Source organism: Pteronotus mesoamericanus, unplaced genomic scaffold (genome assembly GCF_021234165.1).
Source record: "Pteronotus mesoamericanus isolate MK-2021 breed Mesoamerican mustached bat unplaced genomic scaffold, CSHL_Meso_final contig_169, whole genome shotgun sequence".
In the NCBI taxonomy this organism is placed as follows: domain Eukaryota; kingdom Metazoa; phylum Chordata; class Mammalia; order Chiroptera; family Mormoopidae; genus Pteronotus; species Pteronotus mesoamericanus.
This window is the reverse complement of record NW_026555068.1, coordinates 11,278,301-11,299,704: the sequence shown is the minus strand read 5'-3', so window position 1 is coordinate 11,299,704 and position 21,404 is coordinate 11,278,301. Positions and strand designations below refer to the sequence as shown.

The 21,404-nt window shown below is 35.8% G+C and overlaps 1 protein-coding gene across 9 annotated transcripts in view; it reads left to right on the top strand.

The window, feature by feature from the left end:
• Positions 1-21,404, top strand: part of NRG1 (neuregulin 1) — a 950,601-nt gene that overhangs the window by 913,234 nt on the left and 15,963 nt on the right. For 5 of the 9 annotated variants that reach the window (XM_054566057.1, XM_054566055.1, XM_054566058.1 and 2 more), the window contains 2 exons: positions 4,825-4,954; positions 17,202-17,260. In XM_054566057.1, the coding sequence (XP_054422032.1) occupies positions 4,825-4,954; positions 17,202-17,260 (189 nt within the window). Of the gene's footprint in view, positions 1-4,824; positions 4,955-16,541; positions 16,610-17,201; positions 17,514-21,404 lie in introns of those variants that run through there. The other 4 variants (XM_054566056.1, XM_054566054.1, XM_054566059.1 and 1 more) reach the window with 2 other exon arrangements.

Here is a 21,404-nt window from a genome sequence, read left to right as displayed (position 1 = left end):
TAAAACAAGCAGGAAAGTAAGCCATCCTTTCCAGCATTTTTTTTTTTTCAGCCTTCCTTGAGCAGAAAAAAAAGCCTGGCATTCTGCAGGAAAAACTGTGTTATTCCAGGGGAAAACAGTGAGCAATAGAGCAGAGAACACAACTCCTCAAATTTTTATTTAATCTATTTTTAAAGTGTGCAATAGTATATGATTTGCACAATGTTAAGTTATACTGTGGATGTCACAGCATTGTAAAAAAATATTTAAAAAGTTCTTAAACTGTTAAAATGACACACAATACGATAAGTAAATTTAATTCATGTAACTGGGAAGTTCAGTCAGGAATATGAAAGAATTGTGTGGATCTTGAAAGTTGAAAATAATTACACATTTAAATTGTTAGTGTTTTTTTTTTTCTTTTAACACATATTGTTCGTCAATTTTAGTGGTTACAAATTATTGACAAGCAGTGATGATAAAGTTCAAATAGAGTAGATGATTGATATTTACTCACTGTTTTACAATCATTCAGTAGTTAACCTTCCAAATTATCTCTCTTCATGTTTCATAGAATAATAATTTACTAAGAAACAGCATTTGAGGCTTGATTATGAACAATTCCAGAGCCGGCAGAGAAATGTTTTTGCTTCTCTTTCTTCCATATTTACACCATTAGTAATAGTAACAAAGTATTACCATTTTATCTGAAAAAGTATTTTATCGCACTTCACAGCAGCCCTGTGATAGCTCGTTCTTAGAGACAAGATCACTGGGGCAGGTTAGCTGGACAGGACTCGCACAAGGAGTAAATGCTAAAGTAGCACGTTGGCCCTGATTCTGCTCAGCCAGCTCCAGCGTTCAGTTCACTACATTTTATCTATAAAGGTCTCCCTTTAGGGAGACTTGTTCACAGTCTTACAGTTTTTAACCCCAGTAACTCTAGTTGCCACTATGCCTTGCATGGGCAATGATTAAAGGATTATGGGAGGGAAGGGAGGTGGGGAGGGAGGGAGGAAGAGAGTGAGGGAGGAAGGAAAGAAGGAAGGAAGGAAGGGAGGGGAAGGAAGGGAGGGAGGGAGGGAGGGAGGGAGGAAGGGAGGAAGGGAGGGAGGAAGAGGCTAAAAAGAGGGGATCCCTACTGCGTGGCGAGGAATTTTAGGAGTCCAGAAATGGTGGTCTTAGTCTCCAAAGCCTTAGTCCTGGCCTAAATTGCCAAAAGAGACCAATTCAAGAGTGACATACCCCACAGTGCATTCTCTGATAACAAGTTACTGCTTTTTTTACACTTTCTTCCTTATAATGTAGTTGCGAACACCTAGGGAAAGTGTGTTTATACAAATGGCAAACATATGAGAAATGAAATCATATGTTGCAGTGTTCCTAATTGCTGTTCATTTAGCACTTACTAGAAGGTGACTGACTCCCAAATTAGGACAAACTGCTCACAATGTGGAGGGAGGCAGGCTTTATTAAGGACTGAATGGTAAGTGAGATCTACTCCACTTACTTCCAGGAACCGCTATGACGGTCACCTTTTATACATCGAGGCATGTTTTATCTGCAAAACTTTAAGCTTCACCCCTAATAAACTCCTCCCAAAGCTCCCAGAAAGAATGGTGCTTCCCCAATTTGGTTTAAGAAGCTGTTTTGTCTGTTTCATGAATTCCTGGCAGAATTAACACATGCACGGTGATGTCACAATATGGCATGTATAAGCCAGAGAGAAAAGATGTCACTGCAAAACTGATAGGTCTGTTTAGGACTGAGTCTGCACTGCGGTAAACTAAGGAGAATAAAAGAAACCTGGCACAGATCTGACAGGTGCACATTCGCCATCTCCGTACAGGTCCTTCTGACAGCAACTTATTTCTGTGTTTGCCTGTTGGTTCAGAACAGCTGTACCCAGTCAGTCACCTTTTGCACCACCTGGGAGTTTGTTGCTGCCTTACAATCCCATGAGCATTTCTGTTCTCACTGCTGCTATCAGATGAAAGGGAAATACCATAATCCATGACTGTATGAGATCATTGCTACTTCACTGTCTTCAAGGTCTATTTTACCATCAAATACCCATTGTTAGTTTCAAGTAATGATCTAAGAATTGTTCAAATGAGTGTGTCATAACTTGGAGCTACGGGATAGTGTTAAAGGGAAAATTATTTTAGGGGAAAATATTTTAAAAGTCTAAAAACTGGGAATTATTTCTAGTATGAACTGCTTGATAACACAAGATCAGAAAATCCAAGGAATAGGTATGGCGCATCTGTCTCTTGCTTATATTACTGCTCATCTTTATCATTAGTTCACAATTTACATGGAGTGTATGCTTTTGGGGGGATGTTGGTTTTATTATTTTAAGCAAAAGCCTCAGGATTTGTCCTGAAAAAGCCTGATGCAGCATTTGCTGTGCAACGTGGGTGAGGGGTGATCCGTAGCAACTTGTCAGGGGTTCAGAGGCCACTGGGGTGCACTTGAGGCTCCAAGCTCCTCTGCAGGGATGTGAGCGGTGACAGCCCACTGCAGGTGGTCCATTCTGCACTGTCACCTGGGATGGCCAGGATACCCTGCCCAATTTGTCATCCCACTGAATCCTGTCAGCAGTTGAAAGTCTTAAGCACAAAAGCTTTAACATTGAGGGCAAACTTCCTTCTCGTCCTTTTTAAAAGCAATTGCTATGGATGAAAGTATTAACACACAGTACCAAACAGTTTTTCACATGCAAGTATAATATCATGTTAAATTATTTGTTGAGTGATGTATAGAAGTGTTGTCTATAATTTTATAGACCAAGTGTTGCTGATAACACTCCCCTCTTCCTGATAAGGATGGTAAAATTATAGCTGATAGTGGGGGGTAAAATCCCTCTCTCCCCACTCTTCCTGGTTGGTTTGTTCACCTTTTGTTTAGTTTGTAGACCTACGAAGGATACCTTGAAAAGCATTTCGAAAAGGACTTTTTGTTGCAATAATAAAAAAGAGCCATTTCCTTTCTTAATTTTAATTTTTACTATTTATTAGGGTAACATTGATTAATTAAATTATATAGGTTTCAGGTATACAATTCTATAATACATCATCTGTGTATTGTGTTGTCTGTTCACCCCCCAAGTCAAGTTGAATGATTTCTTAATTATCCATAGCAATAACTCAAGAATATGATGCATCTTTGAAATCCCCAAATTTCCATTATCAACCTTTTATGTGGTTAATGAATACCTTCCCTATTTGCCCAGTAATAATACCTGCTATTATTCATTGAGTGCCAGTTTGGTGCTCATTCTTTTAGCTAGATTATTGATAATCTCTGCAAAAATCCTGTAAGAGTGCTATTATCCTAAATGGGGAAACAGCATCTGGGTGTTTAAATGGCTTGCTCAAGGACACAGAGCTAGTAGGAGATGGGATTTGAGCCAGATCTGTCTCCAAAATACAAGTCATTTTGACTGTCCTTTGCTGTTAGTCCTGGAAGCCACGCTGAGAACAGTGAAATAGTCCAAAAACAGGCCTAATTTGAAGAGGCAAGAAGGGTCTTGAGTGATTCAGAAACTGAATAATTAGATGTTGAATATTTCTATCAAGTAGAGTAAAAATTAAGCAGAGTTAGGGGAGAAATGGGGTTAAAAGTCAAAACAGAATGTGGACTAGTGAAGTGAATGCAAAAGAAAGACAGAAGAAAATGGAAAAATAATACATGAAAGGTTTAAGAAAAGTAAACAGGCATCTGAATATCATATGCAAATAACAAAATAAAAATAAGGAAGACAAGGATTAAAAATCACAAGAATGATCAGTAGACAAGAAAAAAATTTTGTCTAAAGATGGATTTTTTTTTTTCCCTGAGAGAGTAAATAGAGTCTTCATTGGCTTGACATACCGGATTTTTGTCCTGATAATGTGAGTGATAAACATTATGTAGATTAAGCTGCTTTTGGCTGAGTCTGGGCATCGCCTGTGATGTTCCCAGTGATGAGAGCAGAAGTTCTGATACCAAATGCCCTTAGGGCCCCAGGAATGAGAGCTTTGGCCTCATTCAGTGCATGCACCTACTGGTGGAGGCATCATTTTCAGATAATCGTGAAGTTAGATAAGTGAGTATCAAGCTTACTACATGAAGGAAGATGTTACAGACCAAAACTCAGGCCAGTTTCTACTCTTGATTCAAAATGGGTGAATGCTGTAGTGTTTACTCCACATTTTCAGCAATATTAGACTGTCCATTTTCTCAAAAGTGTGCTGGCAATTGGATATTTCAGAAATGTTCTTCTGAGTAAAAATTTGAATGGAATGGAACCTGGTCTGTATGATAATATATATACTCAATTAATATATCATTTTTATTAGGAACCATAAGCCACCTTATATTTTTCACTATATATTATATCTAAAAAATATTGTCAATATACGCATAAAACATAATTTCCAAAATAAATAATTTTATCAATTAGTTGCCATTAAAAAATTGATATCTAAATTGAGTTGCCGTGATATGACTTTGTGTCATTATCTTTGAGCCTTCCTGGAAAATGTATTTTACTTCATGACAATAGATCTTCCCTTTTTCTACTTCCTTGGAAAATAAAATACTGGTTATAAAAAAGTGTTGAGCCCCTTTTCCTATTATTGTAATCAAATTAATGATAATTACCTTTTTATGATTTTATTCTGTTTAATTGCACCCAGAAATTACTTCACTTTGTGACCGTTGTTTATTAAGCCTGAAAGTTTAGTGGAGTCTGTCATTACCTTGTATGAACTCTTCCTCCTAAGAGAATTTCAGATTAAAGGCTGCATGGAAAAGGGGAAGACAGATCTAAACCTTTGCCCTTCTTTATCTCCCATCCAGCTACATCGACATCTACAACCGGGACAAGCCATCTTGTAAAATGTGCAGAGAAGGAGAAAACTTTCTGTGTGAATGGAGGCGAGTGCTTCATGGTGAAAGACCTTTCCAACCCCTCAAGATACTTGTGCAAGTAAGAAAAGAAATCCTCCGCGTGGCTTATGTCCATAACTGCTTCTTTCAGATGATTCCATGTCTCATGATATCGTGTTGCTTCTTTTTCCAATTTTGTTCCATCTTGTTGAATAACACTTTTTATTTGTAGAATGGTTTTTAGAAGTTCACACCATTTGTCATTGGTTATATTCAGAATTGGGGTTTTTTTGCATTTTATGATTTTCCTTTTTTGCCTTTATATCTAAAAAGTTGCTTTCCTCATCGTTTTTATCATTGTTACCTAGAAAACATGTGCAAATATCATAGAGGTCTCTGACTATCGCTACCTACTTCTCCGTCCAATGCATGAATAGAGCTGTAAGGTAATGTTCCTTTTTACCCCGGTGATCGCCTGCAAAACAAATGGGATAACTAAGAGATAGGGAAGTACAGAAGATTCTTTACAGACACAAAGGTTACACTTGACATTAACTGATTGTTTCACAACTATTTTTAAAAAGTTCAGGTCGATCTCGCTAATTATCAAAAAAGCCAATTGCATGTTTTTGGGAATGGATTTAGTGGGTGTAGCGTCATTGTGTATAGAAGGCAGAAAAATGTCCTTTTATGCACTGCCATTATTTGTAGATATATTTAGTATGGCATTCTGTCCTATGACCTGCAGGGGTTGATACACCATTCATAAGTATCACAGTTTTTCTTTCTCAACAGGCAAAATAAAATCGTAATATTATCAGTGCATTAAATAGTTAAACCTTGCAGTTAAAAGTAGTAGGTCTCATTAAAAAGCATGTGTTTATTATGCCATGCATTTTAATTCTACTGTTGATATTTAGGCTGTGTGTGGTACAGGGACTCATATTATTTGATGTGGTAAAAGATGTTTAATGTCTCACCGAAATGATGAAAAATACACATTTATTTTGCAGTTGACCAAGAGCTGTGTCCCACTGTTCTAAACTAGCACTTGTTTACATGTGCTTGTCCTACATGAAGAAAAACACACATCATCATAAAAATTGTCTCCTGCTTTGGAATATTAGGTAGTGACTTAAATGCTGATGAAGAAGAGCAAATTTGTTAGAGCGCTAATAAACAATTAGCAAAATGGGAAAAAAAAGCGCAAGAACAAATTAAGAAGGCCGTTTCCATTTTACATCATGCAAATAGTATACAAATATTTATGTGCCAGTTCAAAAAAAAACCTTAATTGTTTGTGAGTAATAAAATACATCTTAAAAGGCACTTTTAAAAACCATAACACAACAACAGAATGCAATTTCATAAGAAATGTTTCGCTGCTCCCTGTGTTGTTCTTGACAGGGCTGCCTGTGGAGCATCTCAGGGCCTCATGAAAAAGTGCCTCCCAGAACTGCTTCTAGCCCTCAAAAGCTTTTCTTTTAGAAGAGTAGAAGCAATTCCAGGAGAAGGAAAGGATTGTTGGTGGTACAGCTGATTTTATCAATCAGACAGTTTATACAAGTCAATATAGTCTGTTGGAGTGAATAAAAATAGGAATCACAAGAGCACTTCAATTACTAGGCATCTGTTTGATAGAGGTAGGTAATGGTTATAAGGCAAAAAAATTAATAAGTCAAAGCCTTTCTGAAAATTTAAAGCAAGATAAAAATGAAAGAGTATGTAGAAACCATTCCTTTCAGGTTTGAATTATTTCACATCACTATCAGTATTTATTATTTTAAAATCAATCTTAGAGATTCACTTTCTCACTACCGGTATATTCAAATTTATATACGAAGCGCAAAGAATTAAAATTCGTCACTTTCAGTCTTTGGTTCTGACAACTTTTTGTGAATAATACAGCACAAATATGGCAACTCCATAGTTATCACAGTGAAGCAGGATGAACAAGTTTTATAGATTTCCACAAAGTTTTCTCAGATCAAAATAGAAAACACCAGAAGCTGAAAATTATAATCTGTAAAATATGAGCTTCATTTATTATTTGGGGAAATCTTGTTATTCTGTCCTAATCTCAGGCATACAGTCCAATTATGTTTTAATAAATCTCTTGGAAAAATATTTAAATTATAGTTCCTTAAATTCTTCTCCTTTTTAAACAGAGTGCCCATATTATCTGTGTCTCATATTTTTACTTCTTTAGAAAAACATCTGAGACCACTATATTTTAATTATAATAATGAAACATGATCATTTTTCATCATAGCCTTTGCAAAGATTTACAAGCTGAGTGAGTACATGTGAGAGTTTCCAAATACCTCGACGGAGCCAGTGCAGCTATTTTCCACATATTAATTTCAGCTCTTCTGTAGCCCTCCCACGTCCTATACAAAACATGCAATCACAGAAGTGTTGTTCATTTGTTCCATCTTGGTATTGTGCCAACAACTGCAATTTTTTTTTTCACCCACACAGTTTTTCATTAAATTTGAAGCCCAATCCAGGAAAAAAAAAATGCTTGCTATATTTTTTAAAAACTTACAGTGAAATGTTTGTTGTTTCTCTAATAATTATTAAAATAGCAAACCACGAAGGGACATTCTGTATCTCCCAAGCTCATTGTCTAGTGTGTTAGGGGGCCTTCTGGTTCTCAGCAAATTTGCATCATAATTTTATTTTTATCTTTGGTAATTAGAATCTCTCAGAAAAAGTGTTAAAGTTTATTATTGGATATGTGGGGGGAAAATACCTGATATTTATGATTTTGATAAGTACCCCCCAACCTTTTTAGACCATACCTTTATTGATGCATCAAAGCAAGCCAGTGCCTTAAGGAAAGAATTGGAATATATTCAACACCCGAAATATTTCAGGCCTTTTTGGCTAAATAAAAGTGCGCTTTAAAAAAAATTCCTATATTAAAAAAGCATTTATAGCATTAAAAATAATCACAACTCAGGCCTGAAACAAAGGCATATCTGAGGATAATGTATTGTTCACTAGACCACTTGAATAGAAGCAGAAAACATGAAAATGTTGCTTTGGCTCATCACAGTCTTGTACTTGAAGCCAGTTCATAGTTTCCATATGGGCCATCTGTCTAGAGCAAAACATTGCTGAAGCATGAGTTACATCATTCAAAATCAGCTTTATCCCTGACTGAAGACATGACTCAGAAACACCACAAGCATGCACGTTTCCAAGTAGTCTCTTTGGTCACCTAATCCACGTTGTCTTCTTGGGAATTAAAGCTGAAGACTTGACAGCAAATCTCTTTTGTCTCTCCATTTAGCACAGGGTGTCCCCAGTGGATTAACTGTAAAACAGTTAAACACTTCTCCGAGGAGAGGCTTGCTGGTTACTTGGGCTTCCCCTGGGGACCGCGTGGGAATTCCAGCAGTAGTTCCCATCTTTTAGGTTTCTTTTCCCTCTATAGTTATTTAAAATTTATACTATGGAAAAAATAGTTATTATTCCAGATTACACAAAGATGAGAAAAGAAACAGTTCATCTTCTACCCACTGATGCCCTATGTAGTCACATGGTTCAAAGGAATGAGGCATTTTGAACATGCCATTGTCCAAACTTCCCTCTGCCTTTCCCCCTCATTCATGCATATCTGTTCTTCTGAACAGTTTTAGTAGAAAATGTTTATGTGATTTTTTTAATCTAAAAATGATTTTATACCAGACTGTATTTATAAACGCATTAGGTCGTCCCATGGACAGATGTGCCTGGCCCATGAGGGGATTAGAGTTTTTACCACCAATTTTGGTGAACAGTTGTGAGCGCTTTCACTTCAACTCTCTGGACAGTATCTTAATTTATAACATAGAGTTAATATGTTCTCCAAATTTCTTCCCAGGAAGTTAGTGAAATTAAATGAATTCATTTCTGCTAAAGTACTTCTAACTCTGGCTAAGCAAGATTTTTTTTCCTTATAATAAAAAATAAATGGTAGTATTACATTCTCTCTGTAGACATTGGAAAAATACATACACCTGACTTAACAGACTGTGTTATCATGTTTAATCCCCAATTCCTCATCTTATTTAACACAAGCAGCTTTTATTTGGTTTGGTGGGGCCACCAGCTAGCTTTATAACTTTGCATTTGACAGATCATTTAATATCTCTGATCATTATATATCTTATAGGCAAAAAAACAAAAAACAATAAATCTTGGGAATATAAAAGATGCCTTCAAGCATGAACTTATGATTTTTATGATTAATTTGTATGAAACAATGTAGTAGATATAAAGGCCTATATTATATTATCATTGAAGACAATTAGGAAAAATGTATAGTAGTAGATTAGGTCACAACAAATATTATAATAAATTTAACTCAATAAATGAAATATTAATTAACATTTGTTATAATACAGCTACATCTTTGCCAGGCATTTTCGAAAACACAGAGAAAATGTAAAGCATGGCATCTGTCCCTAGAAACCTCGTCTATTTAGGAAAATTAAGTAGCTAAAAGAATGAATTAATTAGAGTGACTATATCCCAAGTGGTGCAATGGTGATTATTATGGTAACAAGAATTTAATGAAGGAAAAGAAAAGATTGGAGTACGTTGCAGAAGACTTTATAAACATTTGTGGAGCCTTTTTATATAGTAGGCAGGCATTGAACTGCAGTAATGGTTTCAGTGAGACACAGTGATGTGCATTTCTAAACCAGTAGCTCCGTTCTGAAAAGTAAAACATACAAAAAACTGCCTTAGACACTGAGCCAGTTTGTGAGCTCTGTAGGCAAGGGAGAAGCCATTGGACATTGCAATAGCTAACAGGGAGTCATAATAACTTCCAGAGCAGGAAAGGGGCACCAAAAACATAGCAGATATTTAGGGATGAGAGATTTCTGTACAGGCTAGAGAAATTGGGGGGCTATGTAAGATGCAAAGTCAAAGCCACTAGCCAAGGTTAAAATTTTATAAAATCCTGGCATAATATTGATGGTGATAATAATATTTATAATACTTGCTAGCAGATAGATTAACATACTGAAAAGGGGCATGATGATTCAAATTCGTAGCTGTGTCCTGCAGCCTCATCATCTTGGTTCTAGAAAGAGAAATTTGGAATAGATAAGTTGGATATATATTGAGTTAGAACTTATGATCCATAAGAACAGACTTCTCATTGTATTCTAACTCCAGCCCTGGGTGAGTCCATTCTTCAGAATGAGCGTGACACTTACCTGCCACCCTTCTCTGTTTTTAAATGCCGTAACACTTAACAGATGCAGAAGCATTTGTGAGAGAGCATGGGTGAGACTTGTGGCTTAGGTCAAGATCATCAGCTCTTCAGGGGACCATGTCTTCTATCTCTTTTGTGAGCCTCATGTAGCTAGAATCCTGATGTGTGCTTCTAGGTATGTGTTAACGCATTTTGACTGTCACTCATTGATTGGAGGAAATGCTTTTGGTTTTTTATAGGAACTGATTTAGGTTCAGCTTTGCCTAAAATCAGGTGCACTGACTAAGTAGCTTCATAGCTTTGCTTCCTTTGTTTTAAAATCAGGCCACATAAATTTACCATGCTGGTCTCTGTCCCCATGGAGTCTATAGGCTATTGCGACTAATAAATGTATTTCGAGTCATTAATTTAATTATAGTTATAGGTGTGCCAAGTGCTATGAACGATATTTAGGGAGTGAAGGGAATATATAAAGAGCAACCTCAACTAGTCAGATGTAGAGGCTGATAAAAAGTGTCTGCAGCCCTCTGACCTTTGAGAGGCATGCAGCCTATTTGAAGATAAAACACATACTTTTTAAAAAATTTGTATTGAATGATATAAGTAAAATGTAAGCATTTAGGTGTATCATCAAAAAATACAGCTGGGGGAGTAGGTCAAATTGTCAAGTTCTGAATTTACAGAATTTTGTTTTGATGAGACAGGAAAGGGCATTCTCCAGAGACGAAGACCCAGCCACAAATTAGCAGTCAATACGTCATTGTGTCACACACGATGTGGAGATGTATGGGATGTGGATTGATCCCATATCCAATTGAATAGCCTGACGCCACACTTACAGATGCATCATGTAGAATAAACAGTGGCGGGGTTTTGGTGTGCAGAAAAGCGTTTCAGATCAAGCTGTGCAAACACAGCTCTGGAAAGGGCCGCAAGGTTGAAACAAGAACAGGTTAATTCACAAGCACTGCCATCCTCATTATTGAGCATCTTATGTCTTAGACACTGAACAACAACACTGGAGAACCAGGACAACTGAAATTTTTGTTTCCCCTCAGTATTTGTCCATGAGTCTAGTGTGGCCACTATATATATACTGTTGTCCCATGGATTGAGAATTAGTCTCCAGATTATAATTTTTAAAAAAGAAAAGGGGTGATACATATTAGCTGAATGGTGATAGGGAGGTTTAGAGTTGGATCTGAAACAAAAGTTACTGGAACGTTTTATATTTAGTATTTTCTTTAATGATGTTGAAGAAGGCATTCCCTGAGGAAATAAATGTCTTTTGCAGATGATGTCATAAAAATCACTAAAACACAAATTAGAAAAGCATATACAAACCTCTAGAAATTTCACTTAAAGGTAGACAGCAGAATGAGGGTCATCTTGGAAAAATGCAGACTAATCGTAACAGTACATTTGGGAAAGAATAATCTACAACACAGACGCTCAGCCCGTGAGTAGGTGAGGTCTCGCCAGAAGGCTGAACAGGCAAGGGGGTGAGGACGGTCTTGTCTGCAGAATAATCCTGGAGACAAACAGCCCGGTGCCCTGCGGGCACCTGGACACACTGCCAGCCCCTTTGGCCCCAGTGAGAGCAAAGGCCCGAACGTCTGACACTTAAACCCACTGACACTCCTCAAGATCTATTTGTTGGCGTTTCCATTATTTGATATTTATAAATAAAGACACCAAAGAAATTACTTCATATGTTTTACAATATCGAGGTGAAGCAAAAAGACCATAGGGATGCTTTTTTTTTAGACAAGGTATTTAAAATTGTCCAAATATTTTTTTGTAGAGGGATGGCTAGAAAGAGGAAGTATCAGAGGTAGACCTTGTTTCCCTTCTCCTGCCTCATCAAGGAAAGAGCCTGATGAAAATTAATAAAACCAAAAAATAAAGAAAGGATGAGCAAGGATGTTTAAGGGTGTTTTATAACTTCACCATACATTTATAAAACCATAACACCATTTATGATGGTTCATAAAATTAACAAACCCTAAATAACCAGAAATTGAGAGGTGGGTCTGCAAATATCTTTGAATATATTTAGGACTCCCACCAAAAATATGGGAAATAATTTATTCAGTTAGAATATAAAAAATACACCGGGTGCTACTGATTTTCAAAATACATGACTTTATAGTCAATTACATAGTAAACATATCAGGATATTCACAGTGTATTAGGTTATTATAAAGGACAGTTTTTATTTTACTGATGCTGTGGGGAAGTCTTGGTTACTAGATTATAGTGCTTTATTGAATCCTAGGTAAACTGTTTTTTCAGTAACAGGATTTAAATTTGAGTAATAGACTTACAGTTAAAGAGTTAGTCTTTTCAAATTTCAAACGAAGTGTTAAAGGTTTCTGTTTAGGGGAGGGAGTCTGTGAGGAGGGTGCTGAGCGTTCCTATAAAAAAGTTATTTAGGAGTCTACAGAGGAGAATCTGTCATAAACTATAAAAATAAGAGCCAGAAGTTCAATATTGACCTGTAGTTGGCAAATCGATTGACTATACAAAAGTCTCTTTGATGCAGTTCTTTATTGGACACTGGAGTCCTATCCTATCTTAGGCTCGGTTTAACAGACATTTTATGAGAGTCCTTTATAAGTCTGGCACTGTGCTAAACATTAGAGATACAAAACGATCAAAATGTCACTGTCCTCACAAAAAGATAATCACAACACAGAGATAAGGGGAGTTAAAGAGATCAGGAAAGGAAGGGGGAGATGGGGAGGTACAGGTCAGGGTTCGTTGCAAGAAGTACTACCTATGTTCAGACAAACTGTCTGAACTTTCATTTCATTAAGAACAAATAAAGAACAAAGGATGTTTATCACATTACGAGCAGATACTAAAATTTAAAAATTATTTCCATCTTCTAATCAAATCAATAGAATAAGTGGTATATATGTTTTTGAAGCTATAGGAGGGGCTTGATGGTTATTCAGCCAGGTTCTCCTAAGAAATAAAATTCTTAGAATTTGCTCAGACTCATGCCAAAGCATATTGTTCAAAATCAGATTAAATTTACCATATTTTTATCTCCAAGCAAAGTGATAGATTGGACGCTTAACATATAATGCTAATGCAGAAATAAGTCAGCAGCCAGACGGTCTCCCTGTACTTTTAGAAGTAATTCCATAGAGTTTAATCAGAGCTTATAGAGCAGATGAGTTTTCATTTGCACATGCTTTTTCTACACAATCAATGCAGTCTGCAGTTTGCTTATGTGGAAACTATCTCAGTTTCCACTTCCGTGCATTTGATTTGGCAACAACTCTAGACATCCACAGAAGTTACATGATGACTGTTGTTGCTGAACACTTTGAATTACTTGGGAATAGGGTTTATAATTTGTTTTACCTACATGTTTGTCTTACAAATTCATTCTATGAAAAATGTTTTTTAGAAGACCTTGAGTCCTCCCTGACTGGTAATGCCTTCAGAAGAAACGATGTAGGGGTTTTCGCACAGTGATTCCATGTGTTTAGGATGAGCTTCGATTCCCAGAGCCCTTGTGGTAAAAGAAACTTTTGATAGTCACTTAGTTAAATCCCTTCATCTTTTTTTTAATTTAATTTTTTTATTTTGTATTGTATTTATTGGGGTAACATTGGTTAATCATCCGTATATTGTATTGTGTGTTCACCACTCCAAGGCATGTCTCTATCACCCTTTATCCCTGTTTTACCTTCTCCTGCCTCCCCCAACCCCCATTTCCCTCTGGTAATGACCATACTGTTGTCTGTCTATGAAGTTTTTTTTTAATCCTTTAATCTTATCATTGAGAAAACCCACGGCCCAATGAAGCCCAGTGGGCCATTCACATCCACGCAAGATGCTGCAGTGCCAGGACAGAGGACCTTAGTCTGCATCTTCCAAGCTCAGGGTCCCTGGCATCTTACACTTTAGTGTACACCCAGATCTCTTGGGAATCTTGTTAAAAATGCAGATCCTTATTCAGTAGTTCTGGACTGGGGCCTGGGATTCATTTCTACTAACAAAAACCTAAAAGATGCTGGTGCTCTTGGTCCATGGACCACACTTCAAAAAACAATAGGGCTTTACATGAAGAAAATTCATGAGTGAAGATCAGCTTTCGTGGAAAGATTGTTGTGGTTCAGACATAGCTGAAAATTCCAAAACAAATTGAAATACCTTAACATCCAGTGTTACTACACCAAATATTCTTTATCATCTTATGACAGAGATAAACCAGATCACCATGATGCTAGTTTCCTAAGAAACCTCATTTTAGAATTTCATAGTAATTAGAAAATTGGTTGGGTAAGATTTTTGATCCCTTTCACCTAGTTTTTCTGTGCCCTCTGATCTCAAAACTGTCATTTAAGATGGATGAATGACAATTTTCTAATAAATGCACATTCCTTCTCTCAATTTGTTAATTTCATGATTCTTAAATAGTGCATTCCTGACCACAAATGCTTCTCTCTCCCTTTCTTTCTGTCTCCCCGCCTGCACACAGACACATAAACACACAGCATTCATGTATCTTATACCACATTCTTTGTATGAAAAAAATGGATTATCGTGTGGTCAGTATGAGGATGTTTTTTCAAGGCAAACAGGTAAGATGAAATAATCATTATGGAATATATCTTTAATTCTGAAATTTCCTGCTTAATTATAGGGTATGTCTATATGGATTTATAGTCCTAGTTCAAAAACAAATACACAAATAAAAAACCCAAATACTTCAGAAATTATGTTGTCAAATAAGTTATATGGAAAGCAAGTTTCCATGTATTTTTCTTATATATCTGTGAAAACATTCTTACTGAAGCATGTGACATGTCATCTTTATGAGAAATGACCCAGCCTTGAAGGTTATAGTTCTTATTTCTGTACTTCTCTGGGTAGATCTTCCTCTTTTTACTGCAACAAAAATATTCTAACCAAAACTAACCTGTTCATTTATGTAAAAGTGTTTTTAAGGAGTTCAAAGGTGCTATGTCAATCAATACAGGATGTTTGTTGTTAAGCTCATTGATATATTGTTAATGATCATTATATTTAAGTTGACACAGTGTGCGTGGGGCTGAAAATTTGCAACTGCCAGTATTTTACCTTCCAGGCCTTTCTTCACTAAATAGGAGAGTTATGTGTACCAAATCACATGGTAACATTTTTTGGCATTGAATTTGGCTTTAAAAGAAATTTTTTAAGTCACCCTTATATTAGTGAAAAAAGAATAGTTTTACTTGCATCTCTTTGATGCCAAAAGATAATGTTTATTCTTATTTATTCTGGAGAAGAAAGGGTTGTATGTAAGTCATGAGCTATGTGCTATCAGAACTATATTATATTAGGCACTTTGTATGTTGCCTATGGTGTAAGTGAACTTTTAGTAATAATTATGGCTAAGGGTGTTGAGCATCTGTAAGTATATTTGCTTTCTAGAATCTTTCAATGGCCCCACTTACTAAAGTATGATAGTGGGTAAAATGAATCAAATCTGAAATGCTTTAGGTACTGGAGTAACATCACCAAAAAAAAGCAGGTAGTTGTAAAAGACTTCCATATTTAGGCATAGTTGCCCCACTACATAACCTTGAAAACAGTAGTATATAAATTCTAGAATTTTGATAGGTGAATATAAGCAAGTGAGTAAAATATAAATTTTATACAATTCCCAAATAGTTTTACCTTAAAAGCAAAATGAAATAAAGTACTACTGTAGAAGTTTTAATGCTTAAGTGTTAAAAAATGTATTTGTCTTTAATTTGGGGTAATTGTATGAAGAGAAATTTCTAATAAAAATATGCCTCTGTCTTTCAGCATTAAAAATGAGACCTGATTTGTAATGTCTTTAAAAAAACAGAATGTAATTTTTATTGTCAGTAATCATTAGGGTGTGAAAGTGCTTCACTTCTCGTGTAGTTTGATGATTTAACTTATAACATAAAAACAGCTAGGAAATAAATACAAAACTGAATGTCTATAACAGTAAAAACTCAATCATTTAAATAACAGAAGATTATGGATGGAACCACATAAGCTCTTACCAAAACCAGTGTTTGTTTTTTAAATTATTTTTCAATTACAGTTGATATGCAATATTATACTAATTTCAGGTGTAAATACGGTGATTAGACATTGATATACCTTACAGTGTGACCACCCCAATTAACATAGGGAAAGTCAATGACTAGTGGCAAATAAGGAAATGCCAAGGGAAAATGACTTAGCTGCCCACCCCTATTCAACTTCTCAACCTCACTCAGTTAACTTACGAAGACTGAAGCAAATAACAACAAAACTGTATACCCTAGAGATTTCATGGGACATGGTTTTCTAAATGTTTTGTCTTTTTCTTTTCTTTATGTGTTCAGTCACCAGGTCATTTGTAGGAATCTCCATATTCCATAGGAGGAAAATTGCCAGTCTGAAAATTCAATGTCTTTAGCATTCTATTGCTTATGACATTTTTACCCTCTAGGTGCCAACCTGGATTCACTGGAGCGAGATGTACTGAGAATGTGCCAATGAAAGTCCAAAACCAAGAAAGTATGTTAAAATAATCTGAAATTTGCTTCCTTCCCAAATTACAGCAACAATCACTACCACTTGGTGTTTTTACAGCTCAGTTGTAACTGATTCCTTTTGTTCTAATTATGGTTTAACCACTCAGGGCATAAAACATTCAATCTGACCTTGTTCACCTGTCTCTTAACATGAGCCCCAAAGGGCAAAAATTTAAGAAAATGATCCACCAGGATGGCCAGTGATGCTGGCACCATGGCCAGCAGGCCAAACACACACACAAAAAATTCCTTCCAACATTTTTGACTAAAGTTATCAAATGGAAAACTAGATGTCAGATTTAATTTTAAGTGACCGCTTTCTGAAAGAAAGCGGTCACTTAAAATGCTGGGATCTTTCTGTCATACAAAAGGGAGGACCACATTTGGTCCAAATTTTTAACCCTTTGGGGGAAATGCCAGAGTCTGAAAGCCATGATTAAGACAAAGACTCAGTTCCTGAGGGTGAACTCACCAAGTTCAGTCAAATGACACTGAAGGAGCTTCTTTCTAGCAAATATTCACCTCTTCTCTTTTTCTCTGTTTTTTCTACCATTGTTTTTTGTTTCTTCTCTCAGGTGCCCAAATGAGTTTACTGGTGATCGCTGCCAAAACTACGTAATGGCCAGCTTCTACAGTACGTCCACTCCCTTTCTGTCTCTGCCTGAATAGGAGCATGCTCAGTCGGTGCTGCTTTCTTGTTGCTGCATCTCCCCTCAGATTTCACCTAGAGCTAGATGTGTTTGACCAGGTCTAACATTGACTGCCTCTGCCTGTCGCATGAGACCATTAACAAAAGCGATTGTATTACTTCCTCTGTTCGTGACTAGTTGGCTCTGAGAATCTAATAGGTGTGTGAGGCTCCCGATGTTTCTGAAATTGATATTGAATCATGTGATACAAAATGATAGTCAATATCAAGCAGTGCAATTATAATAAAGGCATTTAAAAGTCTCACTTTTATTGATAAAATAAAAACATTCCACTGAACAGTCCATCTTCTTTATAAAGTGACAACATCCTGAAAAAGATGTTGCTAAGTTGTAACCAATATGCACTTGATATGATGGTAAGTTAATTTTGGTTTCAGAATGTATTTATTATGAATAAACATAACAAAAAGAGTTCAGATGTTTTTCTTCATTAACCAGCAGTTTGCATTTAGGTATTTAAAAAAAAAAAAGCACTGAGTAGGAAAATTAAAAACAAACATTTCACAGCAAATGAGATAGCCTGGCTTCTATTTATGATGCTTTGGAAACAAATGATTCAGAACTAGTTTAGACAATCATTTATTTATGTTAGCATTTCCAACTGATAGTTCTAATTATAATTTTAGGGGAAAATAGGTTTTTTAAAATATTATTTACTTTGAAATATAACAGTTTACTTCTAGATATATATTTTTAAATGAAGAACTGAGAAATGTTGATGGGTTTCTATCTTCATGAAGTTTGGGACATCATTCCCAAACAACCTAATTCACATTGCATATAATTGCATGGACAACTAAACTGTGGTTTTGTCCTCCTTTTGTGAATTGGATGATAGCTTTTCATTCTGGAGCTTCCAAAGCATTGTATTTAAAATGTATTCCATAAAACTATCCACTTAGATCGAAGGTTGATGTTTTTCTTTTCTACAATCAGACAGTAAATACTTTAGGGCTTGCAGATGATATCATCACAATCGACTACTTAACTCTGTCATTGTAGCAAAAAATAAAAAGCAGCCATAGACGATGCATAAACTGATGAGCATGGCCATGTGCCAACACAGCTTTACTTACAAGAGCAGGCAGTGGGCTACATGTGTCCACCTCAGGACTGCCCACTGCTCACCCTCAATAACATGACACAGCGCTCATTGCAGTGTAAATTGATGTAACACAAGAAACAGTGATAAGAGCTGGTCATTTGGGGGACCCTAAAAGCAGGGATTTAGCCTTACTCGTATGCATGCAGAGGATAAGATTCTGTTCCTCCTGTTATTAGTCATAGAATAATAAACTCCATGGAAAGATAAATTCCATATGCATTAGGGGAAAATTAAACCCATAATATTTAATCATTTAGTGAAGTGGTACTTATTATATAATATTTACATAGACTACATGTCAGAGATTATGTTTCGGCCATTTGGCCACTTTCTGTTGTAAAAAACTGGTAAATTGATACTGCTAAATGTTCAGATACAGTCTTTATTGAAAAATCTTTAATTTTTTTTATTTATTGACTTGAGTGAGAGAGGAAGGAAAGGACAGAGGGAGAGAGAAAGAGAAACATCAATTTGTTGTTTCATTTGTTTATGCATTCATTAGTTTCTTCTTGTATGTGCCCTGACCAGGAATCGAACCCACAACGTTGGCTTATCAGGATGATGTTCTAATGAACTGAGCTACCTGGCCGGGGCTGACAAATCTTAATATGAATTTAGTGAACAGAAGTTTTCTCTATAACTATATAGATTGATTTTTTTTAAGTAGATAATATAGAAAGTAAAAATAGAAGAGAAATACTAGAATTTTACTTAGTATATGAAAGCCATTCCTTTTAGGAATGTGCTTGTATTTAAAAATATAGACTTATCAAATGCTTAAAACTATATAAATACAATGAAATTATATTTTATAATTTAATGAAAATTCTGAACATTTGCATTATACTTAAATTTTTGGTATTACATAGTTTCATTGTATACTGAGGGCAATATTGGGGCACTATGTAGAGAAAAGCATTAAAAATGAAGTTATTTCTAATAATAATAATGCCATTGGATCTGAGAGTTGTAGTCAGGGAAAAATATTCTCAACTTCTTTTTAGACCATTTTCTTTCATAAGATATTCTTTTTAAAAAGCCACACTATGTATATTTTTAATAATTTTTAAATTGATTTCAGACAGAGAGGAAGGGAGGGTGGCAAAGGGGGAGAGAGAGAGAGAAATATCGATATGAAAGAGAAACACCAGTTGGTTGCCTCCTATACACGCCTCGACCTGCATGTATGGGACGGGATCAAACCTGCAACCTAGGTATGTTCCCAGACTGGGGATCGAGCTCATGACCTTTCAGTTTACTGGATGATCCTCCAACCGAGCCACCAGGTCAGGGCTCAACCATACTATGTATTTAATCAGAATGTGATTCCTTAAATAAATTTTTTACTAAGCTTTCAGTGGCACTTTTGGAAGACATCCAGGAAAGCAGCATTCACATTTAACCTCATTTAACAAAGATTGATCAGAAGCACATTTATGAAAAAAAACTGTAAAGGCAGAGCATAGGTGCTGCCTCATTCCCAGAAAAGCAAGGACTTCCAATCAGAAACTGCTTTCCAAAGTCATCTGGCCCAGAGTTCATTTTCTCCACTTCATGTCTTAAATTCTCAGTTTTTATTTCTGCAAACTCCTCCATAGAAGGCAGGAAAATAAATTTTTGCTATTGTAAGAACTTTATGTTCAAGTAGCAATGAGGGCTGCATAAGGAATAAAAAACATTGCCACGGTGGTAATGTTTAAAATTTAATTGTTAGTGTTCATAAAGTCTGAAACACATAACATAAATTTTAAAACAAATGATATTCCCCAGCTTTAAAAAGAAGCATTTTTTAACTTGCAAAACCACATTTTCGGTTGAAAAATAACATTTTAAAGGAATGTACAATTTTTACAATGCTTATTAACACATAAATTTCATTATCAGGATTCGATGCAACTTTTCTGGTCAGAATGTCCTATGAGACATTTTATTGATTTATAAAAACTGATTTAAAATACAAAAGAAAGGAACAAGTGTTTACTGTATACAGCTTTCTTGGAGACAGTCATGTGCATTGCTAGGACAATGTTGCCAAGGCTAGTCAGCTTCAGACTTGACTGACTGACACAGAATTTCTCCTTCAAAGGATTGTGTTCATCAATGTGTGTGTGGTGTGTATGTATGTGGATTACAGGCAATCCGTAATTAATTTATAGACTTCATGGAGAGGCTGACGTAGGCACTCAAGGCTTCAACAGTTTGAGGACGTATGGGGCAAGTATGTGATACAGAAACTAACATAATAAGTAATTATAGAATAGTCCAAATTATAGAATATTTTTAAAAAGTGCAATTGTGAGAGCTTTTAGGCATAGTCTCAGAATGCGTAAACTTAGCAAACATCCTTAAAAGTAGTTCTGAATCCTAAATTACTGCTGCAGAAATTGTTTTGATTTCTAAATGCTTTCAAAATCTGTTGAAGTTACTAATTTATGTAGCAAACATGTATCTTACTGACAGTCAAATAAAGACACACTCAATCTCTGACAAAATGACCGTGAATTCCAACTGAATGTAGTGAGATTTCACTGTGTGTGTGCTTGTGAGTATGCTCCTTTGCACATGGGAATGGGAGTAAGGAGAAAGCCTCCCATTACATTTTGAAGGGCTCAATGACCACATGGATTGGTATATGTGAAAAACAAGTATCCGCATTTGTAAAAGGTAAGTTCAAAATTACAAGTCAGACATTAAATTGGTCCCATGTAGAATGGGCACTGACAGACTCCTTTAGAAATCTCAAAGATGCCTATAGTCAAGACTGCACACAGTCTTTGAGATTATTTCCATGAGGAGACCCAAGATGCTAAAGAGTAAAATCCTGAATGCCTTCAAATCTTTCAGAAAACATAGTCATTGCATGTACATATAATTTTGGTAAAGGAAAGTTGTCATTGTTCTTTTTTCTAATGGAATTGAAATTTTAAATTAACCTACAGGTTAATCAGGTTTTTTCAAACAAT